General features: G+C 47.2%; 1 protein-coding gene across 1 annotated transcript in view; it reads right to left on the minus strand.

Annotated features, from left to right (window-relative positions):
* The window catches only part of gli3 (GLI family zinc finger 3), a 68,956-nt gene extending 42,192 nt beyond the window's left edge, over positions 1–26,764 (minus strand). The window contains exons 1-2 of the mRNA XM_076080425.1: positions 26,632–26,764; positions 10,208–10,447 (exon numbers count right to left, since the gene is read on the minus strand). Coding sequence (XP_075936540.1) covers positions 10,208–10,447; positions 26,632–26,764 — 373 coding nt within the window. The remainder of the gene's footprint in view (positions 1–10,207; positions 10,448–26,631) is intronic.
* Positions 26,765–27,194: the final 430 nt, after the last annotated feature.

Genomic DNA, 27,194 nt, shown 5'->3' on the forward strand with positions numbered 1-27,194 from the left:
GATGTGATACTTTAGGAGAATCTGAGCTGTCACTCACAAGTCTGATTTGGGTTTTGATAACACACAAACAATTTCTCATCTTCCTCTTTTGTTGTCAACTCAGCATTGTGAGTGTATTGTCTTGACTGCTAAACCTGGGCTCCTCCTCTCCTCTGGCGAGGGTTCACTGACTCCGCTCTAACAGAGTGTCACCCGCAGCCGAGGCCCGAGCGCTCCTCCGCAAACACTGCACCTCTCGTCGACGCTCCGCTGCGATAGCACAAAGAGCCAGTGACAGATTGTCATAAGCGACTAAAGGCGGAGTGAGAAAAGGGCTGCTGGGGCCCTGCTCCAGAGGTTTGTGAATTGCTAATGTGGAACATATGAAGCCTGTGCCGGGGCTGCGACTGCCAGATTTCATTATGCCACCTCTCTCCCCGCTCATGATCTCACTGCTCAGGCACGCTCGTCTGCACCGAGGCCCGCAGTTACACCATAACACTGCAACATTTCGCAGAGCGTGCGAAGGATGCTCCAGACTAGGTCTGTTTGCGTGTTGCTCCTTTCTGGGAGTGAAAACAAGGACATGTATACGTGACTTTTTGCAAAGAGCGTGACAATGCTGATCTGGGCGTATTCTGTTACTGGTGTCACCTCGAGGTCTTTGTAGTAGTGGTCTCCAACTATTAAATCTAAAGACCGCTTTAAATGTACACCAGCACAATTTGCAAATGACAATGAAATATGCATTAAAACTATTTAATATTTCACAAAAAAGCAAATACTCTGATGTAAAGTAACTTTAAAACTCTCCGTGTCTCTCAGTGTTTGATTTGTCCGTTCTAAACATGGCGATGCAACATGGTGGAAACTGTGAAGAGGACCCGCTCCCTATGTAGATATAAAGGACTCATAAGCTAACGAAAACACAACTATTCTTAGCTTTAGGTGATGACACACTAATGAAAACATAGTTGTGAATATTATATTCCACTTCTGCTAATAGATCACCCCGAATTGCAGCACACTGGCCCTTTTAGAAAAATGACAGGAAAATCAATCAATCAATTCATCGTCATGAAATAAGAGCAAATGAATCACACTTTGAGTAAGACTTCAGCTCGAGGGCATCTTTCAGTAAACACAGATGTGACATAACAGACTATGAGTATTTATCATGTGCTTGTACTTTGCTAAAACTACAAACTATATGAGGAGCCGGAGAAGCCCCATGCGGACTATCAGTGGAAGGAGTTTGGACGCCGGCTCTCTTGTGAAGCCGAACTCTCCCTCTGATCAATCCCTTCACACCCCCTCTCTCATCATGTTTGCTTACACTGAGACCTCAAGCTGTTTGGACATGTAAATAACACTTTCGGAGACTGTTTAGCTAAGCTCGATGGGAGTTGCTGTTGACTTTTGGAGCGCTTTGCTTTAATTACGGGGTCCCAGATTGTTTCAGGTCTAATGGCCTAATTACCGCCGTATAAATTAGCCTAATGTTCTTGCCGTGCAGAGCCTTCTCTACTGTATGCGATGCTTGGGCGCTAGAACAGAGAAAGCTTTTATTTTCGGCAGAGAGCAACGGCACGAAGGAGGGAGAAGAAAGCAAGCAGAGAGGTTAAATAACAGAAGAATGTTAAGTGTTGCTTTGCCAATCTGTCTGCCATTCATCATATAAACAAGGCTGGCAGATCACACTCTGCCCTTCCTCTGTAAATCAATAGATTTTTTCTCTCTCTCTCTCTCTCTTCCGCTGTGTTCTCCTCTGTTTTCGCTTTCTGTCTCTCTTGCTCAATCGCTCTCACACCCTTAAACACCAACCATCTCTCTGTGGGTAAAAGTAATTAACATAGAGGAAAAGAAAAGCAGAGCACAAGAAGAGGAAGCAGGGAAACGTCAGCTATGCGCGATAAACAGGCTCCCGGTTCACGTATACATTCCACCGCTACTCGCTGTCGGAAGTCATTTGTTTGTCTAGACTGAACAAGTCGGCGAATGCCCATCCGTTCTCTTCATGGTTCTACACGTCTATTTGCGCTTGGACTTAATGTTCGACCGGCTTATCTCCATCTTTGTGCCAAAGTTAAGTTCAGCATCATTTTTCAATCGTCCACTTCTGCTCATAGCATCCACTTGACCCGCAACGATTCCCTGCCAAGCTTCATCAAAAAGTTTACAGATGCGTATCCCCGAGAATATTAGCATCCATTCGTGGGACATTTATCTGAAATAACATACAGTAAGAAACCTTGATTTCAGCGACCAGGAAGTAGGCTGTGCTCCAAGCATTTGCTCCCTTCCCTTCTCCATAAGTCACACAAATATCTAAATGGAGCTCCAGCATCTGCAAGACATTTAGCAAGCCGAGTCAATCTTAACAAATTGCACGCCAGCACGAGGACCCTCGCCTTGCTGCAGAGTGGAGCTAAGCACGCACACTGCTCTTCCAGGGGCCCCCCAGCACCACCCAACCCCAGCTATACCCCGTTTTTTTTACTTCCCCGTCCCCGCCTCCCTTCCTCCCCATGTATCCCAGTGTGAATCAGGGAGTGAAGGTTATTTCACGAGGCCTCTGCGGAGCGCCAATCTATCTCCTACATTTGGTGAATTCCTCCAGATTGGGATAAGCTGGGGAGCAGAACAAAGCGCTGTGCGTTGGCCCTCCTCCCCCCCGCCCCCCCAACCTCGCTCCAGCACCCTCTCTCTACCCTACCCCACCCTCCAGCCTCCTCTCCCCCACCCAGCTCGGGAGAGATTTACACAGCAGTTTAGTAGCTGAAACACTGCACTACACCTCTTTCCCCCTTCCCTCTCTTTATCTCTCACATCTGTCTATCTCCTCCTCTCCAAACAATGATACCTCTCAGAGAGAAGGGAGTTGATTTAAACCTCAGGTTAACTCACCACGACTCTGCTACATTTATTTTGCTTCAACTCCCCGCTGTGTGATTTATTCTACTCAAACACAAGGCCGCTTTAGGGTTTGATCCTTTTTGAGATCTATATTTAGGGATTGGGGTCACCCCAAAAAAAAAAAATGCAATTTTTCCACAATCTGTTTTTTAAAGACTTCCTTTAAATGCCTGTATCATAAATGTATGATAAATTATTCGGATTTACTACAACACCTATTTATGAGCCACGGTCGTATCAGTGACAGTGTTCATGATTGCCACAGCTGTATCAGGCTACCGCATGACAGACTGACCCTCCATAGCCCCGTGTCACCGCTCCTCTCTGGGCCATGAAGGTGATACTAAAACTGCATGTGGCTGTGTGATAGTGACTGTGAGGCTAATACACCTGCATTATAATAACACTCTGGGCTGCTTGGGGAAACCGGACAGCTTCTCAATTCTGAATCATGCTGAGAGGCCGCTGACCAAAGCCGGTCATTTTAATGTAATTTTCTTTCCAAAGATCCCCATGCAGCCTCAAGTTGTTCTCTATTCATAATGTGTGCTATGAATATCAGCTTGGTTAAGATTGGTAATCCATCACAGTGAGTGTTTTGTCACCTTTATTTTTATGTCAGAAGTGCGTATTATCACATGGTAATGTGGTTAAAAGAAGGGGCTGTTTTAAAAAAAAGTGGTGCATTCAAGGGCATCCAGGATTTCACCGTCGGAAAATGGTCATGCATTCAAAACCTCCAGCGCTTTCCTTTTTAATATGTTTGACATTCAAATGGTATTTTCCTCCTGTAAGTCTATTCCTCTAATTTCCACCAAACCCATACAGGCATTAGACAAAGTCTGTGCAGGCCTCTAGAGGTACGTGGCCATTATTTGGGCTAATGGAGGAAACTGTGTGTCACGGAGCAAAGACAAAGCCCAGTGTCACAGCGATCAGACGAATGGCTGCTGGACTCTGCAGGGCCAGACAGAGGTCGATGCTTCTGGACCAATTAGGTCTTGTGAGTGCAACAACAGCCAGAACTCTCTGATTCTCTCCCTTTTTCCAATCTCGGTGCTCTTTGCGTTGCAGTCACCTTCGCCTCTCTTTCACCCTCTCTCTCTCTCTCTCTCTCTCTCTCTCTCTCTCTCGCTCTCTCACTCTTGCATCGTCTTCCTAATTCTTTCTGTTAATCCTGCTCGCTGTCTCTATCTCTTTTTCTTTGCCTCTCTCATTATTCAAAGCGCATCCTCCTGATCTCTCCCCTCTGCCTCCTCACAGCATCCCCAAAACAAGGACAAAGTTGTAATCCATTTACTGCACCCCTGTCAACACATTACACCCAAATAATCCTAAAAGACTTACAACCAGGCCTAGGTACTATCAAGGGAAGAAGAGGCAGAATGCACAGGGGAAGGCGAGCGAGAGGAAGAGGGAATGGAGAGGAGAACATACAAGTCTAGTGGAGGAGAGCGGCAACATACGGAGGGAACTTGTGTCACAGTGATTTGAGTCTTTGTCACGCAGGTGGCGCCCAGGGGTTCCCTCAGCCTGGGCAGAGAGACAAACTGGGGCCCGTGTAAACCTTAAAGAGGATTAACCCTGCCGGAGCGCTTTAATGAGACCTGAAAGTGCCGGGCCCCACTGATTGAGCCGCGCTCGAGTCGGCTCCCAACGGTCCGCCGGCCCAGTGGCCCAGCAGCGCTGCTGCAGCCCCGTGGCCTACAGCTGCCCGCTCACACTGAGCCACTTCAAAGCGGCAGTGTCTGGAAGGACCCGGAGACGGGAGGAAGGGGAGGCGGGTGGGCATGAGGGAGGTGGAGAGAGAGTGAGTGAAGGAGAGGTGGGAGGAGGGAGATGAGGGCGCCTGGATGGAGGAATCCCTTATCTCCTCCAGAGAGGATGCTGCTCTGTGGTGCGAGATTGTCTGGAGCTGCCACCTGTCCCAGGCATCTTTAAAGGCAACACTAAAGCCTGTGATGGGCCTGACCTCCTTGAGCTACCATTCTTTTATGTCTCTCTTCATTTTCTGCTTTGTTACACCCCCCCTCCTCCTCCTCCTCCACTCTCTCTGGCTCTTCTCTCTTTTTCCTACCCCTCTGTCTCACTTCTACCCTCAGACTCAGCCCTGACTCCTTTCTCTTTTTCTCCAGCGATATCTTACATTTTCACCAGGCTGCTAGAAACATTTTAATTACACTGTGTTCATCAGCCTCCTCTCCGTGTAGAACAATATATACCCGCGAACCTCCAGAGACGAGAGCAAGATACGGGTTGTTGGCTGAAGGGATGAGGGCGCTTATCTTTGGCCACTATGTGAGAGGAATGCAAATACAAAAAAAGGAGCGATGAGATTTGGATACACGGGAAGCAAACATGAAGAAAGGCATGAAAGAACTCTCCCGTAGCACACAGAGGTGATTATCCTACTGGAGACTATACCGGGTAACTTGAGGAGAGAAAGCCCCCATGAGCTTTTCGTCTTGTTGTTTTTTTAAGTATCGTGCTTAATGTTATCGTTGCCCGTGGCGTTTGCTGCAGTGGATTCTCCTTTTGGGTGGACAAGATGCAGCAAATCTTCATTTTAAGCCGTCACAACATCAGGAAAGTGCTATTGTTCCTGCTTGCCTCTGTGACTCGACTGATTAACCAATCTCATTTGAAAGGAAGTAAAACACACTGACAGATGTTGAGACGACGATACCGAGAAATGCTGAGTATTCTTCTTTGAACATCTTAAGTTCTCTGGAAATTCTTCTTAATTCTTCTTAGCCCCTTCACATTTAATCTTGTCATTGTTAATAAGAACCGCCATTATTCGGAGATATTGCGTTCACACGCATCAGCTTTGTGGCGAGAGCACCACATGACCCTAAGATGGGTTTTTTTCCCGCCGCACTTCAAACTCTGCTTAACCCCCTTAAATCATCATGCGCTACAAAGGGGCACATGCATGTGAGAATATGGCCTATCTTACAGCATGAGATGCCTCTAATAAGCTGTATAAAAGGGGATCATCTGATTATCCCTGGTGCGCTGGACCAAGGGGCCACAGCAGAGCGCAGGCCCATGTTGTTCTTTCTTGATGAAAGGAGGTGGGTAGAAGGGATCCCTCTCCGTTGCCTGCAGTGTGCCCCGGGCTTCTCTGTGCCGGCACACCGCTGGGGGACTACATCGTGCCACCGCGCTCTAAAAGCCAATATTGAAACAATCACAAAGACAAACACTTACCCTTGAAACAGGCACGTGTCTTCTCACCCCAGGCTCTCCTCTGTACTCCCCAGTTCTTTTGGGGGGGAGGGTGTTTGAACCTGTATCCCAGCCAGCACTTGTCATGTTTAAACCAACAAGAGGCCATAAAGTTTGCTCTGTTGTAACTTTTACTCCTATATACACACACACATTTTATAATTGCTCTTTTTTTTTTTACTCTCTTTGCCGCTCCTGCTCTTTCAAGACATATGGAAAGGTCCAGTCCATATGAACTGAAAGACCGAGCACTGTAATTAAGTGTGGAGAGTAGAGAGGCCATTGTTGTGCGGATCACGTTCAGTTTGGTGACAGCTAGCTCACTCAGTTCAGTGGTCAGCTGCATTTTGATATTGAGGCAGACAGACTGACGCCGGGGCAACGGCTCGCGTGCTACGGCTCAGTAGGCCTGAGATCAGCCTTGCACAGCAGTTTAGAGTTTAACCCCTGTGACTGGACACCCACCAACCCCCCCTCCCCATCCACATCATAAAACCCCGGGACTGGTTTGGCGCTATGGCTCAGTGGTCCCGCTAGCTTTCCCAGGACACAGGGCCAGTATGATCCAGGTAGCAGTCACCTTCTGCCAGGCTCAGAGAGCAGGGTTACAGTGATGCATGTGAAGGAATCCTTCAGCCAAGAGATCCATACCTCCACTGCCTCTAGCTTAGCAGGCATGGTTTCTGAGATCAGTGAAGGACAGCAAAGGCTTTGGTGTGGGGATTAGGCCCTAGCAGCACAGATCTGGGTTAGATTTTTTTTAAGGAGCTAACCCAAAGACTATCGGGCTGATAGGCAGCCATCAAAGCCTGGAGACACACTTAATGGGTTGTGTCTACAATCATTCACTGTATCAGATACAGTGCAGCCACAAAACTTATGTCACTTCTGCGCCAATATACTTAAGCATTGTCTCTAAAGCTTGGCAAATTTACTTTCCTCCCGTTGCCTTCGTTTCAATAAACATTCTGAGAGCAGTTTTTAACATTTGCAAGAAAGCCATTGGAAAAAGGCTGCACTTTAAGTCCCTCCACGGATGTGTGTAGTCTGACAAAGAAGGGCAAGTGTTTAAGAAAGAAGCACTTTAAAGAAGAAGATCCCCTTCGGAGGAAGCAGAGATGCTTTGCCAGCAAGTGGGCTCACTGTTGCTGCAGGACCACTGACGGCTAATCAGCGCACAATGTAAACAGATGTCGGCGCCGCACATCCCATTCACACTTCTACACAATTAAGATCTTAAAAAAATTAAAAAAAGACTTCTCCCTCATTAATCCGCATCTCAATCCTTTCTTCTTATCCCACAGCAAAGCCCCGTGTATTAGTGTTGTGGTAAGAAGGATGTGTGGACTCTTATCCAGTGTTTGCCCAAGAAAAGCGGCTAAGGCTCAGGCATCACCACAATTAGCTAATGCTAACAATAGGGGCGATGTTTCCTTAGCGCCTCTTCCTTTCTGCACTGAAGTGGGTGTAAAAACCAGAGTAAACACAGTCTTAGGCCGCGGACGGGAGAGGAGTGGGAGATCACAAGTCTGGGTGAATAGCAGAGATTTAGAGCAGGGGCCCCCGGAAGATAAACCCCTTTTTGCTCTCTTCTTGTTGTTCCGACTCCTACGCCTCCCAGAGCTTCGCCACCACGCTAACGACCCAGCGACCAGGTGTGGGGAAGCTGCAGGTGCCGTCGCATTTAGGCACATTAAGCACTGACACACACCAGCGCTAAGAGTAATCGGATTTACCTGGCTGTCTGCTGCGTGGCGTGGCACACTATGCAAGCACAGCACAAAGGCTTAGGGCCCCCTCTCCATCACAAACACACACACACATGCAGACACCTGGGATGAATTTAGGAGGTGACAAAGCCCTCATGGAGAGGGACTACCGCTGGTGGAGTAAGGGCTGTGTGTGTGTGTGTGTGTGTGTGCTCACATGCGTATGGAACCAGACACCAGAACAGGAGCCGGTGGCTTTTTACACCTTGTGGTGCAGGAGTGGCGACATACACTACAGGCTTCTGGTTCAAAGCCGCTAAGGGAGGGAGGGAGGGGGAAGTGGAGGTTTTTAGGGGAACCCTTTGGTTCTGCTGACCCTCAGACCACTGGAGCTCATGGGGATTGAGCTCTGGTGCTGGGTTCAATCAGACAGAACGGGACCGCCGCCTTTAGGGACACCCCATGTCCTTAACACCTGGGGCCATGAGGAGGTGTTTTACACAGCAATGCTCTCATCTCAGATCATAAGTCTTCCTGAGCAGAGTCTGGATCAGAGAATTGACATCAATGAAAAACACTAGAAGCCTTTCGGACTTTGTGTTTTTCAGTGTTATTTTCTTCTTTGTTGGTGTTATTTCTCCTTAAAGCAAATCAAGTCTTAACTTTTTTTGTACGGGTTTTGTTAGGGCTGCAACTAACAATTATCTTTTTTTTATTGATTGTTCTGACAACAATTTTTCAATTAATTTATCAATAACTTTGTCTATGAAATGGTTATAAAAAATCAAAAGCCTAAAGTGACATCGTGAGGCTGCTTGTTTTGCGTGACCAATAACCTTAAGATATTTAATTCACAATGATATCAAAAAGGGAAAAGCAGCAAATTATCGTATATTAAGAAGCTGCAATTTAGCAAATGTTTGGCATTTTTTGCTAAATAAAATAAAATGATTGCAGATAAATTGATCGACTTTTTATCCCAGCACTAACACTTCATACTTTTATATTCAAATGTGGAAGAATCAGTGCAGAAGGAGGATCAAATCTATGTTCATCATGCCTGCAGCTTCTCAGCGAGCATCGCTGTGCTCTACTCCACTCTGCCGCTTATGATTGCAAGTCGTCCAGCCTCTTGAGCCCCAATGCACAAAGAAAGCCTCTTGAAGCTCCACGGCCCTTTTGACTTTTCCTGCTGCTTTTGAACTCTCCATTTCAGACTGTGAATTTTCCGCATGACCCCAAGCCTCAGAGTGACCCCCCTTGCTCCCCCACTCCTACCCCGAGGCTTCAGTGGTCTGGAACCTCCAGAGCTCCTTCACACATACCCACACACACACACACGAAATGAAAAGTGGCAGTGTTGCTGAGTTAGGTCAGGATGTAATGGGCAGTAATGTTCTGCCCTCGAGGGCTCTGTCCACAGCACTGGTTTTGAGTAACCTTTCCCTTAAAGAGGCACCTTGGTGACTCCCAGGCACCCAAGCACGAGGGAGCAGTAGCTAATGAACTGGCTGAATAAATAGAGTTACAGGATACTGTTGGGGTCTAATGGACTTTTCATTACTGCCACTGGATTAAAATCGCTCTGTCCCACTCTGTCTGCCCCAATTCAGAACCAATTTAACCAAACTAAACAAGCTATCACATCAAATCCTTGTCTGCAGGCTAAGTCCTGGCTACAGTGGCCGCTGAATTAACCTCCTAATCAGCCTCTTACTCCCCAATCATCTATCTCCTGTTCTCTCTTTCCACATACACACACGCAGCTTCGCTTTCATCTAACTCCTATTGTCTATCTCACCTTTTTTTGCAAATTATCTTCGGTATCTTACTCAAGCCACATCTCTCCCTTCACCTCAATCTCTCAGGCTTCATCTCCACTAGTCTCTCTCTCGCTCTCTCTCTCTCTCTCTCTCTCACAGTCTCTGAGTCCCAGAGAGAGAGAGTAGGGGGTGGTGAGGTTTGACGCGGCGCTGCTTTGGGGCTTTGAAGTGTGTGTTGATGAGGGAAAGCAGAGCACTGTGTTCAGACAGGCCCCTAATGAGGGAATTAAGAAGCTATGCTGGCCGTTCCCCATACTAACTTCCCAGGCACAAAACAAGACAAGTGTGCGTGCATGTGTTCACAAAGGTGTGTGTGTGTGTGTGTGTGTGTGTGTGTGTGTAGAGTGAGCGCAAGAGAGGCTAATCTGTCAGACTTAATCAAGCATCTGGCAGTCCTGCCTCTCGCCTACAGTAAAAAGACAAACTTGGCCTCAGTGGTCGGGTTGCTAACATGCCCTTGAGCTGTGTAGTTTCTTTTCTTAACAAAATCTACAAGTTTTACACTTTAAAGATAAATAATACCTACTATTTTGTGGCTAGTGGACTTACGATAGTGTGGGTCTAGGTATCCGTTGCGGGGGTCCATAGCGAACAGAGTGCCACGGTACGGCAGGGCATGTTCAATCAGGTGGGGCAGGGCCCCGTGCAGCTCCTTCTTGAGCAGGGAGGGCCGGTCTTCTGTGGAGGTGGAGGGCTCCTCGCTCACGCTCCTGTCTGGGCCGCGGGGCGCCTGGGAGCTGATGGCATTGCGCCTCTCGCGGTGGTAAGGCGTGCCTGAACTCTCGTCCTCTGCAAGGGATGATAGAGAGAGAGAGAGAGAGAGAGAGAGAGAGAGGGAGAGAGAGAGAGGAAGGGAATCTGATGTTAAAACAATGAGCTGCAGATTTATTTGAAGAATAAAAGTTGGGAGAAGCAGATGTGAGAATCTCACTCACTTCCTGTTTCACACACACACACACACACACATAGCCAAAGACAAGCATGTTCTGAACACCCGTACACATGGTGAGGAGGTCAGCTCACGTAGAAGGCAGGTGAATGGAGGAGCTGGAGATCAGCTTTGTATGCTTAAAACCTACTGGGTATTATGGGTTTGCCGTCCACGGCGCCAGATGTGGGAGTTCAGAGGCAGACGGTGAATGAGCAAATGGATATTATGGATGAAAAAATGGATTCCCATGGAGGAGGCAACGCAGGCTTTCAGCCTGCATTCCAAGCTGCCCATTAACCAGCGTCATGGGTTTTATGAACCCCACCCTCCTTCATTTTCTCCTTCTCCCCACTCTCTCTCTCTCTCTCTGTTCTCAAACTAAATCTGTCTTACTCTGACGGCAAAATTAGGAGGAGTGGAGTCTCTGGAGAAAGCTTCCTGGCATGCTGGGTAAAGAGGATAAATGTGGAGTTGAGTTCAAGGGCTGATCTCCACCAGAAAGACATGAACCTTGACCCTTGGCCTGAACTCTGAACTGACATGCATAAAGGTCAGCTAGCCTCCTGACCTGGTATTAGTCTTTTCTGTAGTAGGATACTATATAGACTAAGTCAGAAACTGGCATAGCATGTACTGATGAAGGCTACAAAATGCCTTTGAATGTGTTGTGCTCTTCACTTTGATAATTTGCAGAGTGAGGCGCTTTACTTGTCGTCAAATCAACCTATCTAGACAGTCTGATCTAGTCTCTATTCAGGCCTTGACTCCCGCCTGAATATGACTGAGAACCTGGCAAAATGCCGCTGTGCCGGCGCCAGAGGTTCTGCCGTATTAGCAGGCGAGCGGTGCAAGGCTCCCCTACGCACTGCAGCCCAACAGCATCCAACTGCCAATTAAGAACAGAGGAGGGGGCCAGATTAAAGAGCACTACCTTAAGCGCTGAAGAGGGCCGCCATGACGCTGTACCACTTCAGAGAAGAAGAGAAGCGATCAGAAAGGGGGAGGTTAAGAGAGAGGCGCAGGGAGAGAGAATGAGATTGAGAGAGGCGAAGAAGAGAGAGCAACCCACGGGTCCCGCTTTTATTCCCCTCACTCTCCCACATCCATTACCGGCGTTGGGGCCAGCCGTGCCTCATGCGCAGCACTGGCAGCACATTCAAGAATTCTTAACGCGGAACTGACAGCCAGAGAGGCAAGCCACTCTCATCCGCAGGAAATGACAGTGTTAGTTATGATATAAGTATTTAATCCTATACTGCGCAGCCAGTGATCTTATTAAGGGAATAATGGCACTTATACGGTTAAAGCTGGATTAATAGGTCTGCTCTTGCAAAAGCGCAATATTAACATAAAGGGATTTCGAAATTGGGTTCATCTCCCGACATGGATTGGAAGAAGTCGAGACGGTAAACTATGCTGGGAGCGAGCACTGCTAAGGGTGGAGCATGTAGCTGTGTGTAGCACACGCTTCCACCGCGTCCTCTTTCACATCCAGAAGATCTAGCATTATGTGGGAAAGTAAAAAACTGTGTCCATATTTATGAGCTCCTTTCTTACCCTTATACAGATATTTGATGTTTTAGAAATAGATTCATCCCTGGGGCCTCTGATAGCGTAGCATTTAGGAGGCCACTGGGCACTAAAACATTTTCTGCAGAATTTACTAAAAAAAACTACTAAGGAGACTCAACTGCTTACTTTGAGAGACACACTATGTATTCTTATTTTTTCACTATTTTATTTTACTTTCCCTCTTGTTCTTCCTTTCTTTCCACTCCTTCTCCACTGACCCCCACTGCTATTTAGATACGTCTCGCTCCTCCAAGGGAGGTCAAGCGACTAATAGTTCAATCACAGCAGTGTCACAGTCCCACCATCCCCCTCCAGTCACCACAGAGGGGGTTCATCATTCTACAATTTACCACCTTAAGGGGCTTCATTGCTTCAGTTTACAACACCTTAAATGGTTAAACAAACACTCAGGCAGCACAAGGGTCAATCGACTCCTCGGACTGGTAAAAGAGAACCAGAAATCTCTCGTGATGTTTCTCTTCTGTACCTGCCGGTGGAAACTTTTTGTATCCTTACAACATGTCAGGCATGTCAAAAAAAAAAAAAGGGCTAATGAAGACAGGGCAGACGCAGGTAAACACATGCAACTTTGAAAAGTTCAACCATGCAACACTCCTCTAACTCTGACCATCAGCCCAACAGACCCTTTCCCTTTTTCCCTCCCTCATTTTTCATTCCTCTTTTATTTTCTTCTCTTTTCCCATGGTTGCCGCATCCACTCCTCCACCAGTTTGTAGGTCTATTCAGCCCAATACAAAAGCAGCAGGCCGGTCCTCTGTGGACCAGAGGAAAGCATGCCTCTCAAAAAAAAAAGAAAAAACTGAAAAAAGAACCATCCCGCTCTCTCTCTATGGTGATTGAATTTCTTAACATCTTTTCAAAAAGCGCTTAAATGCCTGGAGGCGAGAGGAAGAAACAAGCTAATGGTGGATGGGGAGCACTGAACAAATTTCAGAGCCCTTTCCTGCTCGCGTTTGAGGTTGAAAGCAGGCTCCTGCCTTTCAAGTTTCAAAGTCCTCCTTCCTCCCGCAGTGTCACTGAAGGATTTGAAAAGAAGGTAATTGTGCTCACTGCCGTCCTGATCAGAGCACACGCCCCAGCTCTAGTATTTCAGGAGCTTTCTCTGCCACTATTATGGTACCTGGTGCACCATTCCTGCATTCTTCCTCCCTTACTACTCTTTCTCCTCTCTCTCTCTCCAACCCTCTACAAATGCACTCTCTCTTGCTCTACCCCACTTGCTTTCTATCCTTCTTTCACCCCCAGCAAGCCACTCATTAAATCCTAAAGCCCAGGTTTCTCCCTCTTTTCCCCTTGTCTGGGGTCTCTATTGTAAGACTCTGGTGCGAATACCTTCAGAGAAAACCCTACGCAGGCCTTTAATATGGCGGCGTAAAAGAGAGCGTGGATGCAAAATGAAATTTAAAAAGAGATAATGAGATATGGAGTGGGGCCAATTCCTCTGAGAGTTGGGCTCTGGGACAAGGGGGGGGCTAAAGTTAAGGGTGCCAAGGCAATTCAAAGAAATTAAAAGTGAAACAAAACCCTTGGCTAGTTGTTTCTGAAGGTATTTTCAAGAGGCAGAGGTTAAAAACAAGGATTGCTGTTCCTCCACATGCCTGACTGTCCTTGTCTCTCAAGCATCCGATTTGCCCTCCGGCCTGCATTCAGTCAGTCAGACTCTCTAAACTTGCGGGATGTATGTTTCAAGGATGCACAAAGGGCCATTGCACGTTGCAACTCTTTCCCCTCCTCGCCGCCTTTCCTAAAAGCCTGAACATCAGAGGAGGTGTTGTTGTACCTCTGAGCCAAAGCCAGACATATGCTGTGTTCCACCTTCGAACTTCTCAAAGCACCGTTGTCAGTGGCACAAACAGGTTTTGGCTGGGGAGCACATGGAGAGCGAACAAGGAGGAGAGGAGAGGAGGATATACAGTGAAATCACAAAACACTTCTTCAAAGCTCCTCTCCTCCTGTGCAATAATCTCTTGCTCCTTTTTTTCTTTCTCTTGCAAATCAACTCCCGGGAAAGACTCAAGACTCCCCAATTAACAATGAGAGGGGGAAGAAAAATTCCAGCAGCTGGCTAGAGTTTAATAAGAGCACCTCTCCAAGCGGCTTAGGCTTATGTACCTGATTCACCGGCCCTGGCATTGGCGCTATAGACAGAGGGAATCATTCACGATTAGCGCAGGCTGAAAGACGAGGGAGAGGGAGAGCACTCAAACTCCACCAAACCCCAACACAACAAGAGCACGGGGGATTACTGCAATTGTGTGAGGTATTTTTTTTCTGATCAACTTCTTGGCCGACGGTGCTCGGAGCCACTTGGAGATGGGTACCTTCCCCACAACAGAGTTCAGCTCTGCATTATGCAAGATTACCAAGTCCTAATGGAGCTTCCCAAATCTGCCTAAAAAGGGTGACATTCGAGAAACTCCTTGACGAACAAATCTTCTGAATGTCAGAAGGCAGAATCAGGTCATTAGCCTGATGTCTGTGGGCTGGGTAGTTAGCAATCCCCAGTCAAACTATTTGACGGAGCTCTGGAGAACTTCAGCATACACAGAGTTCACTCCCTTTAACTTTGCGCTCATGTTTGATTCCGTCTCTGCAGAGTGAATCCGTGGTGGTACATTATTTAACCATCAGCAAGTGACTGATGTTTGGACGAATTGCAGAGAGAGGCATGGGCAGGTCAGGATGTTCCCTCTCCTGGTTAGCAGTCTATTGTCAGCGGCTGATTTCCCACACAGCGCCCGCATATGCCCTCTTCAATATTCATCGAGGCAAATTTCGACGACTCCCACATCTCAATTTGGCTCTCGGCAGCCCACGCCCCAACCCCCTGCTCCACAGCCCGCAGTCCCAGCCTGCTCCCTCTGCCGCCAGGGGTCTGCTGGGACGCACCCAGAGCTCAGCATCTCGCCATCCCAGTCTCCAGGCCCCGGGGCTGGGGAGGGGCAAATCAAAGCCTGCTTGGCGCCTTCCTTCTTGCCTACGCTCACCTCAAATCAGCCTCACAGCAGGGTTGTATCGTGCCAAGCCTCCGCCTGCCCCCAGCTACCCCTTATTCACCCATTAGGGGCGCAGGCCCACCATAGAGCAGCCCGAAACCCCACTACCATTTCATCAGGGCCACATTGTGAGGGAGCAATGAGGATTGCAGTGAGAGAGCTGAAAGCACACTGATGCATTTTTGACCATGGATAGTTATGGCTTTTAAGGTTTTTCACTCAAAGGGCACCTTGGCCTGCATTCTTTGAGGAATCAAACACCAAGAGACGCATTTGATCAAGGCTTCAAAGCGTAAAAATGCCATTTAGTGCTCTGATTGGCTTATAGACTGTATGAGCATTGCTTCAGATAGTCACAAGCCAGCTATGATCAGCCATAACCTGTTAGTTATGTATACTGTCCTCTGTAACAATGTAAAATGATTGTGTGCTAGGGCAGACTAGGGCAGAACTATGTCCGATTGGGATAGTGGGTCTTTTAGGGTGAATCTGGGCACAATGCCCACCAGACCAGAGTGGGCCAGCTTTCCACTGGGCCTCAGCATTGGAATCCCACTTCTGACACCAGAATGATCCGGACCAAGTCTGTGGCACTCAGATTAGGAACGGCTCGCCAAGAGAAATGGATATCCAGCCAAAGCAAAGAAACACGGAGCCAACAGTTTGGATAAAATAGAAAAAATAATACAGCAATTTCAAGCACATCAAAAACGATCCAAAATGCCACTGTTGATGTTTCCCACCTTACGGTATAGAAACTTTTAACAGTTCAAACTTGACATCTATGTTGCATTTGTTCCCTAAACGCTTTCATGTAAACAATGTGTTTTGTGCTTGTGTAAAAAATGTGCATTCACACATTCTGGTCCATGTGTTAAGTGCATAACTGTGCGCTGCGTTGAGGCATAGAGGCCCCCATTAAGACAGTTAGCCTGCACTTACTGGGAGCTGGATAATTAGACACTTCAAAGGCACCTGCCCGCCATCCCAGAAGGGGCAGGAATCGCAGCGCCCCGCCCCATTTAAAAGCATGTTAACTCCTATCTGAGGCTAGCAGGCTAATTTAACTCTTGACATTTGATATCTAAGGAATGAGAGGGATCAGCCATTTAGCTGGAACAGGATTACCCCCCCTGCACACCAGCCCTCCTCCTCTTCCTCTCCCTCCCCTTCAACCCCAAAACCCCCTCTCCCAGTCGGGCCGGATTCATTAATTTTCCTGCTGCTAAGCACTTTATCAATGACTGGTGAACGTCTAAGTCCAGAGTGGACGCTCTCTCTCTCTCCCTCTCTCTCTCTCTCTCTCTCTCTTCTGTGGTGATTAGGACTGTGGATGTTCAGATCTGTCTGTCTAATTCTGCTGCTGCTGATCTATTCTCACACCTGCTATGCAGCTCAGGAAAGGAGCAGTGTTTGAACAACACTAAGCAGGCAAACTTTGAAAATGCTGTTTAAGTGTGAACGCCAGCATAACATTTCCAGGTCATTTTCGTAAAGGCCTCAGTCCACAAGGAAATGTGTAAACTGTTAGAAAATGGTTGAAAGTCTTCTTCATCTCTCTTCAGTCTGCAAAGAACGACTTTGGTTTGTTGGATTGGCTTCTTAACTTTACTACGACACACTCCCTGACTAGGCTTACCTAATGATTTTCTCTATTTATATTGAAATGCATGCCATTTATACCCATCCACTCTGGACACCATTTTTGAAAATCTTTATCTACGGGTGTCACAGAAATTGTAGGTTAAATTATTAATATATTATTTGTAAACCTATTAATTTACGGCAATAACACCACCCTAGCCAAATACATTCAACTATAGAGTATTACATATTACAGGTAGAGAGGTGCTGGGAGTAAATTTGCATCCATAACTCTATATTAGTCTCAGTCTAATGCCTTCTGCTGAATGTCTACATTACAGGTTGAATCAGGGGCTACACATGAGTGTGACGGATCTGGGTTAAATGAACAGCATGCACGGGTCTTTGATGCTGCAGCTGGTAATGCTTACAGTTTCTAACCCGTCACATTTGGACATAAGGTCTTTTTACCAGAGAGCATGACAATCAGAATTCAGAACTACAAGCCAAATGCCATAAAAATAACACAACTCAACTGAGACCTTCACTCTGCTCCCACAATGAGGGGCTGTTCTGCACAAACATTAAGTCAACCTCGTGTTAAAAAAAACTAAAAAACACTATTAAATCAACTTTTTGCCTGTACAGCTTGACACATTAATTATCTAAAATAACATTAGTTCATTTTCCACAAATTTGTTTTTTCATCGAGACCTAAAAGGTGCCAAAGCACCTCACAAAGAACTCTTTATGAACCTTTCAATCAGCACGTGCCTTCCAACATCCTATCATCATTACGGCTGACGGTTGGCTGCGAAACCCCAGACCTGCCCCTCACCCGCCCCCCCAGCGTGTGATACGAATGGGACTCCCGCTTAATAAACAGGGTGTAATTCACCACTCTCCCCCTCAAAGTACAGGTGAGACCTGGACCCCTTCATTACAGCGTCTGCAGCAGGCAGGGAAAGCTCTGCAGATTAGAGGATCTGCTATGTTGGCCAAACAGACTTAGCCGCTGCCTGCAGGGAAAGGGGATGGAGGTGAGTGGGGGGAAAGGAAAAGGCACCAGACTTTCTATGTGATTTGATAAGTGGCTCTGCAGAGCACAATGCAGGATGAAAGCTACAGGTTTAGACGGTATGATGGACTCGTGGCTGGAGCCGCAGGTTAGATCACCGAGTGGACATTGTAGTCCATCTTGAGATGTCCAAGATTTCTAAGGTTTGGTTTGCCATGAAATTATTTCTGTTTAATCAAATGCGTATAAATTGACTACCTACCTTCTAAAGGAAATCTGATTCTGTGATTAAAAAGTCAACGACTTTGAAGCAGCATTGGAGCATGAAACATCCAATTGCTGAGCTTAAAGTTGTGTTTCCTGCACCACTAACGGGGAGGTTACACCTCGAAGAGCCATGTTAATACAGCCAACAGTTCGAATCAGTTCACTTTTAGGTACATTCGTCATACCAATCTGGCTTCTAAGAGACAAAGTTGTACTATTTCTAATCAATCAAGTGACCATATATCAGAGATAATCTCACATTTGTTGAGAGGGGAAAATGTTAAAAGAAATGTGTTTATACTATTTTAAAATGGGGGAAAATGCGATCAATGAAAATTGAAATGGACACAGCCAGATAATGGCACCATAAAATAAGAAGCTTTCGTTAGTCTATAACGTGAAAGTTGCTCCTTTGGCAGCTCATACATCTCCTTTCACACTTTCTTCTTCCCTTCCTCCCTACGTCTCCCCCCCGTCTGTTACTGTCCCCTCCCTGTAATGAGCTCTCCTCATGTATGACCTCTCCTGTCACTCCCGCCGGTCCAATCCTCCTCTCCCGCTCACCTCTCGCCTCCTTCTCTAATCTCTGCATTACTTTGCCATTAATCCCACATTCCACACGAGAATGGCCGGTGCAGCTCAGATGACACGTTGCCTTCGCAATCTGCTGTGGGAATGAATCGGTGGGATGGAAGGAGAACAGTTTAAAATCATCATAGTAAAAGGCTGTTCAAGCCTATACTTTCGGATTCACCTGTGGCATGTAGCATTCCCTTCGCTCTCCATCCTCCCTCTCTTACCTCTCTGCACCTTCTGCATCTTATTCACACTTTATTCCCACTAAACTCTCGTTACTCACTCCTGGTTTCCTGATATCGTCCCACATTCTCCCAGTTCCCGTGTCTTTCCCTAATCTCCTCAATCTCCCCTCATCTCTTTCCTCGCACACTCCCTCCCTCTCTCCCTCCATCCATCCTTTCCCCCCCCTCCCCTCCAGAGCCGCAGTGGGACTGTTGGACTCACGCAGCCCCATGCTGAGCTGCTCCAGAGCCAAGCCAGAACAAAGAGCCCATTGAGCCGAGCGGAGACATAACGTGGGCCGCCTCTGACAGCGCCGAAGATGAAGTCATGAGGTCGCCAAACAGTTAATAACGACGGCCCATCCTCCAGCTGTACCGAGTGTGTGTGTGAACAGTTTGGTTCAGTTTGGTGCCGTCGAGGAAAGTGGGAGAAAATGAGAGATTATGTGTTTGCGTGCATGAATGGTATCTACAGTATGCGCCGCATGTGTACATATTTTAAAGCTTGTCGATGGATAAAAAGCTTTTAAGAGCGTAATGAGATACTCCATGACACTCAAAAATGTGCTCAATCACTTTGTAAATACCACAGAGGAAAAACAAAACCTTCAGAGAATTGCACTTTTAGTTTTGGCTTGGCTCCAGCTGCGTTGAAGAACACCCACCCCACCCCCCCACCGGCCCCCTTTCCCTTATTGGAGTCTGTCTGGCGCGGAGTCTGACATGAGACACATCTCCGCGGGACTGGAGCTGTCGCTGCGAGGCCCACACTCCGAAACATCATTAGACTCGCAGCTCCAGGTGAGATCAGGCAGGGTAGGAACGACAGAGAGAGGTGCATGTGTATTTGTGTCTCTGTGCGAAAAGCGTGCATGTGGGAGATTAGGTTCAAGTATTAATCTCAATGCCTCTGAACGGACATGGCCCATTAAAATGCCTTCACAGGACCAGTTGCTCGTCAAGAGGCCTGCAGGCGGAGTTGGGCTCAGGACAGGGGGGGAGGAGGAGGAGGCGGGGAGAGAAGGGTGAAAGACAGCTATGCAATTGATTAACATTAGAAGGACTTGCTCAAGTTCAAATTGCACGGCCCTTCTGCTGTAAGCTACAGACATTTGTTTCCCCGCAAGTAGAATGTTTCTTTCAGACCCCGTCTCTGCTACACATCTGAGTTCAATTCTCCGCATGCCCTCTCTCTGAAAATCAATTCCTCCTCCTCTCCTCTGCTCTTTTCCTCCAGCTCTGCGAACAGACCAGGGCGAGGGGATTACACTGCTGTCCCTCCCCAGATCCGAGCGAGACAACAAATGGTTCTTATCAACTGACACCCCCCCTCCCCCCCCCCCCCCCCCCCTGCCATCCAGGAGGAAGAGGCAGAAAAACTGGCCCGGCCGCCCCGGCGCGGATGTGTTTCTGGGCTCTGTCTGCCAATCGCCGCAACTCTTTTCACACTTAAAGCATGGGCTATTTACGAGAGCCCTGGGAGAACGCGTACGCAGCACCAGAGGGTGGGAAGAATGGAGGGGTGAGAGCTGCTGCTTCTCATCCTCTGCTTCTAATCAATCACCAGAAATCACTGCCATGGTTTGTGGCCTTTGATCCTAGCTCCTCTTTCGCACTGCGAGGGAGAGAGCTGGGGAAAGGGGAGGGGGAGCAGGGAGAAGGGTGAGAGTCAAGGCCCAGAGGGTGTGGAGGTCAGGGGAGAGAGATTACGGGGTATGGGGCCTTTTTGCTCCCTCAAACCCGAAAGCATGTCCTGATTTAATCCAGTGAGTTTTGAGCAGAGAGCAGAAAGTGGCCTGAAACATACAGGACGCTTTGTTTAACTGGACATTAACCAAAGACTTTGATGGACATTTTCATTTGACCTTTGTACAGCAGACTCACATGCTGCTACTTTAAAACTATAATGCATGCTGTTCATGTTGATCTATCATTTTAAATAACAGCTGCCACTATGCCAACATATGAGAAAGAAAAATGTACTTGACATGCACATAAATATTAAAATATGTTTAGTAAACTGCTGTATCTTATTTCTTGTAATTTACACATAAAAAATGTATATGAACTGTAATGATGCACGCTGAGAAAGAATTACTCTTTTTACGTCCTACCACGTGTACAGTATCATAGTATTACAGTGTCTTTATGAGAACAGAATGCAAAAGATAACTAGTCCTTCCTATGAACTCCAACCCTGGTGGCACGGCCACTAGTTGCTACTTCATCCCATTCAACAAGAATCCAACTGTGGTAAGAAGGCGTCAGCGAGCGAACAAAACAGAAAGGACGCGGAAAAGAACACACCACAATAAATCCTCCTGGCAGGGTCAGGACACCCCTGCTTTGTTCCTCCTGGCGGGAGGGGGGCCACTGATGCCTCCCGACAAATGGACGGAGTGGTAGAATAATCAACTACTGTTTCCCCACTTTATGGGTTTACGGGTTTATGGGGCCCTTGGTCGCCTCCCTCCCTGAGAGGAGTGAGATCCGGCAGGGCCGCAGTGCTGCTGGGATGCAGCAGGGCCACGTTGGTCGGTTGGACCCTCGATCCCCTCACACGGGGCAGGCGGATCTGTCTTTGTGAGGCTAGGTAGTTGGCTCAGAGACTCTCTGACCCGGGTGACCTCTGACTCCAAGGCCATTCTGGCTCTCAGCGTGTCAGTGAAAATGATCTCAGGTTCTCCCGAGGAGCCTTTGTGATGGTCAGCGTGAACTATCACAACATGTCAGATTGAGAAAGTTTGAATGAATTCTGAGTCAAATTAAAGGGAAATTACAATTTGGGTCTTATTTTTGTAATTTCGGACTTGATCTCTACTGCTAATAATCCCATTTATCAAGTGAACTGCCGGGATCTGGATGTGCGGCATCATCGCTTCAAGGAAGTCCAAGCAAGGAACACGATCATACAGGTTCTAATAAACTCCCAGGCTGCCCAAATTGTGAAAAAATAACAAGGCGAGCAATACATTTATCAACCGAACTGTATGTTGCAAACGTCCATCACAGTTTCCGGACTGAATTCCTGGTTGAACTGTGACCTGCTGTATTTAACATAGTTGTGCATCTGTCCGGTTCTCCAACACAGGACTGACATTTCAGGCTTGCTTGGCCAATTTTAGGTTCAAAGCCACATGTCTTGCTACATCCACCAGGGCAAACAAGTAGGATGATCACTGACCAAAAAAAACAAAACAAAGATGCAATTCCACTACAGCTACATTCTGGCTGCATCTCCACAGCGTGCAAAAGTCTTGAGGCGGCAGCTTATGTGCATCCTCCAACAGTGACGGAGCAGCGGAGCTCCGGCAGGCGGATCTGGGCCCGCGGAAGTGTGCCAGACAAGAGAGGCCAGGCTGGGCTGGGCCGCTGAGGTTCCCCTCCGCCCTGAGTAGCGGCGAGGCTAAGCTAATCCTGCGCCTCAGGCCCCTGTGTGGTGGCTCTGCCAAAGCCTGTCCCCCTGCTGCTGCAGGAAATTGCCTTCAGTGCAGAAGTCCATGAAATGGCTATCGCTCACCAGTGAAGGCAAAGCACATCCACAGTGTGTGCACATGGGGCCAGAGTGACTTTACAAACCCAAATCTACAGGTAGATTTTATATGCGATACTTATATATCTCTAAAACCACATGGTGTGCTATCATGAAAACAGCCATATTGTGGATAAATGAGTGTTTTCTTCTATTTATTCCAGCTTGGATTATAAGTTTTTATGAATTTAATGTATTATTTATGTACCATACAGGGGTCTTTTGACACTAAAAGCCAGTTTTCCTGTGTGGGGTTGTGTGTCAGGCTCTATAACGCCTCCTCCATTGTGCTGTTTGACCCGTGGGCCAGCCAGAGCTCCCATGAGGTCCCTTATCCCTCCATCAGTCCTCTCTCATTAGCCCCCACAGGCAGAGCCCAGAGTAGGGTAACACAGAGGGGCCCCTGCTTCCTCCTCTGGTCCCCATGAAATACATACAGCACAAATACAGATGACAGAGATCACCTTTTAGCAGCGGTGTTGTACAAACTATTCAGTGCATTTCCTAAATACTTGTTTTGTCGAAAAGAAAAGGCCAGTTTAAGGAAGTAAGCTGATATATTTATTGCAATTCTTGTCATTTTTAAATCCTCATGCTGAATCACTTGTCAGCATTTATTGTCAGTCAGCGTCTGGGTGTTCTTGTTAATTTTATGTATGTATTTATTAATCATTTCTGTCTTCAGTTACACAAAAGAAAGATCAGATCATCTTTTAGGGGAGACACAACAGGGATAAAACGTATAAAAGCAGAGGTGGCAGCATGAGGAGGGAGGAGGAGGAGGAGGAGGAGGAGGAGATGGGGCAGGACACAGTGGAGAAACAGTTGATTATGAGTCCCATCAAGTGATCAATGATTTCATTAATAAGACGGATCACGCGGCTGTCATAGCTGTGACACGGGCTGAGGGATGATCCGCTCTCAGTGCTCCATTTCCCCCAAGCCTCCCTCCCTCCCTTCCTCTCTTCCTCCCTCCCTGTCCTTCCAATATTGCCTCCTTCTGCCAACAACGAGGGAACGCCAAGGAAAAAAAGGGATGGAGCTGGGTGTTGACGGGGGTGGAGGGGGGTTAGTCATGAGGGAGGGAGGGAATGGAGAAGGAGGGGGGGGGGGGGAGGAGGAATGAGGGTGGAAGAAAAGTGAAAATCCATTTTGAAACCCATTTTCAATTAGGGGTCCACAAGCTGTTATCACAGGTGTCCCAGAATGGGGGCCCGTAAGTGAAAATGTCTCCTATCCGTTTCTGAAATGAAACCTTATCTGGGAGGCACAAAGATGGCGGGGACAGCGTATCTGTAAATTACTTTCCATCCCCGCTGTTAACGGGAACTTTATTTCTGTCAGATGACATTCCCCTCTATTTACTGTTGATCATTTAAATGGCTGCCTTAAAAAAAAAGAAGGTGGCCCCTCACTCCTCCTCTATCTCTCCCCTCTCTCTGTATCATTCCTCCTCCTCTTCCCATCAAAGCAGTCAAGTGTTCCTTTTCTTCTTTAAACACTTTAGCCACGCTCTCCATTTGCTTAGGGATTTCTCTGGTAACCTACACGAAGGCCTTAACATGCGTTGCCCTTTAAGGCTTAACTTGTTTGCCTCTGAGGGCCCTTGCTCTGGCCCTTTTAAGCATGACCATTAAAAAGGTCCCAATTCTCCCACTTCATAACCTGCTTCACAGAGGATGTGTTATGTTTAAATAATGACAATTTTCTGAACTGTGTCCAGTTGTTCTGCTCCCCATTTTTCAATTCTCATCCTATTACTTACACTCACTCCCTCTCTTTCCTCAGATCAGCAGCACTCACGCTGTATCAGAAAAGTCCAACCAACCAGGAACTTTTCCCCTTTCTTTTTCTCCTTTGCAAATAACCAATCCTTCAGCCCCCCGCTCCCTCTTTTTTTATTAGCAAATTATCCCATGACGACAGGATTTATTCAGCCACGGAGCACGGACATCTTTTTTTTTTAAGCTCGGGACCCAACAAAAGAATCAGGGGACTTTGTGGTCCACCTGCCTGCCGAATGATGAGGGTGGGAGGGAAGAGCGGGGAGAGCACACCCCCCCGAACCCCTCCTAAAGAGCACCAATCACAGCATTGTTGTGGCACAGTCGGCTCTTTTGAGCTGTCAGTGCAGGAGGAGGGGGCACAGAGATGAATGGCACACAGGATGAAGCCACCATTTAGCCAACCATGTGGGAACGCTCGACCAGGACTTAATAATTACTCTGGGCCTGCTCAACTTGGACAAAACTTAGGGACAAGAGGGGAAGGCAGAGTGGAGGAGCATTTTCTCCGTAGAGCACGTAAGGTGCAGATTTTAGAGCTAAATCTGTTTCCAGACAGAAGAGTAGTTTACTAATCAGAACAAACCGGCTGCAAGATCTGATCAATTTGCAAGCTGATCCCAATCACAAGAAAATCTTCTAGCTTTGGAAAAGCTAAACATCTGCCATATCCACTCCACCTACATATTCTCCACTTTTCACAACTTATCGTAGCACGCCGTTGCCGGGCGCACCACAGGGTTTCCGCAGCGCCGAGATCAGGGGCCGCTGCTCTGCCTGACGGGGGGAAATACTTCGCCGGGCCTTCCTAAGAAGAACCAGTCACTGGGGTTCCACAGCTGCTTACAATTACCTTTTGTTTGAATGGAGGCGGTGGGGCCGGGGCTACGGGGGTTAAAGTTGAGGCGAGTGTAGGGTTACACCTGATAAGAGGTTATGAGTTCTGGGGGCCGACTTGGGAATGTGCTGTAATTATAACAACACAAAGAATGTGTAAGCTATCTTCTGATTCCAAGAGGGAGATTGGGATCTAAAAGGGACCTTTCTCTGCAGATCAGTATCATCCCTCCCTTCGTCGAGTGAATTATGAGACTACTGTATTTTAGGGGAGTGCGACATTTCTTAACGTTGTAGTGTCTCTTGTGGCGTGGCTGAGTCAGTGTCGGAGACAAACCTTTATGCTGTTCAGAGCCGTAATTACCAGCACATTACGGAGAAAGATCCACAATCACGGAGCCAAATCACATCCATGCTTTTTCCAAAACAAACTTCTTTTTTTTTTCCATCGCTGCCCCTTTAATTAATAAAGCAGTGCGGGCCATCTGGAAATGAGTAAGATGCTTAAAGATGCATTACCTTACCTACTTCCTGTGATAACTCCCATAAACCTTTCCTGGATTGTTTGTCTCCTCTTCGCACTCGGGATGATCACATTTGACATCAGTAGAGTGACAGAAAACTCCCTAACAGGCCACCAGCTCCAGCTATAAGAGCCAACTATACCCCCCAAAAAAAACTCCAAATCCCCTCACTGCTAATGAGCACAGCTGCAGCTTAGACCGCGATAATCTCAACTCTGGTTTTATTATGACTTTAGCTTGATGCTCCAAGGCTTTCCAGCCAAACAACAAAACTAAAAAAATCGCCATTTAATATTCCTCATTCCAGCATCTGAATTAAGAATGAAAGCCTCAATGACGACAGGCTTGATGAACTGTAAGCTCCACACAGCTTTTAATAGCATGTGTTAAAGACATTGCTATGAAAACATGCCAAAAGTTTGGCTACCAGTGAGGGTTGTATGTGACTCACCGCAAGAATAAGGGGGAAAGTAAACATACGTAACGTGAGCGAGGATATGTGTGTGTCTAGATCTTTAAATCATGCTTTTGGGAGTTAGTTTCATCTCAAAGTAATGAGAACATTGGCAAAAATAACATTCCTCCGTCCCCAGTGGGTCAGTGGCCCCAACGCTCAAATATGTTGCCACGTATGGTAGCCACACCCCCGTCTCTAGCTCACAGAGGTCTGGAAAGCATCGAGAAAACGCCTGAGAAGGAGAAGCTTTCAGCCTTTGTGACAAAATTTAGGATACAAATGGATGAAACCTGTGATTCAGCGCCATGTTTACCCACAAGTTCGATTAACAGATGTGACCGACAAGAGGTTGCTGAGAGAAAGTTGAGTTTCTCCACACTTCTATGATCATGAGGCGGACGTGCAGCTACGCAAAAACACAGCAAGTCACCAACAAAATCCAAACTTTTATACACGTCATTATATCTTTACTGCCCCTGAATATCAGCTGTGTCGTGGTTTTTACCTGTGCCTAATTCGTGCTGCATGTTCCCATTACTCAACTGGTGACTATTGGACCAGTCTCTTCAGAACTGGGTGTACTCCAACAGACCAGAATGATATTTACATCAACCACAGCGGCTGAGTGTGCAGTTAGAGGTGACGCGTACCGTTTGAGGTGGTGCTGGAGGCCACCGCCTTCTCGCTGATGTCATTGCGCGCTGATGAGCCCTTGGTCGCCACGATGGTCTCCACCCTCTTCTTCTTCTCAGCTGCTGAACTGGCCTGGGAGTGGGTTTCCATGGCGATCGCTCATTCCTCAACACCTCATGGAGACGGGATAACTTCTGGAGAAGAAGAAGGCAGAGAGAATGGGTGAGCGAAAAAGACATGAAGCACATCATTTTCTTTTGTTTTTGTTTGATTTGTGTATTAAGTTACAAACATTAAGTATCTTCTTGCTTGATTGAAGTTAAACATTTGAACAATAGAGCACCTCAAGAGAAGACTTCAACACCGAGAACCCAGTGAGAACTTCAGATCCAATCCTCCTTTTTCATGATGCCCAGAGCAGACCACGGGTCAATCCACCAGCTCACCCTGATTTATTTTAACTCAAGCCTGCTGGGCTCTGATCTGCCTCCCTTACTAACTGTGGTTAAATATCTAAAAAAAACAACACAAATTTAGCTTACCTTATTTTCAACTATACCACACTAAACTTCTGACTTCA

The sequence above is a fragment of the Anarhichas minor genome, unplaced genomic scaffold, assembly GCF_050575085.1.
Source record: "Anarhichas minor isolate MPS153535 unplaced genomic scaffold, ASM5057508v1 ptg000074l, whole genome shotgun sequence".
NCBI classification, from domain to species: domain Eukaryota; kingdom Metazoa; phylum Chordata; class Actinopteri; order Perciformes; family Anarhichadidae; genus Anarhichas; species Anarhichas minor.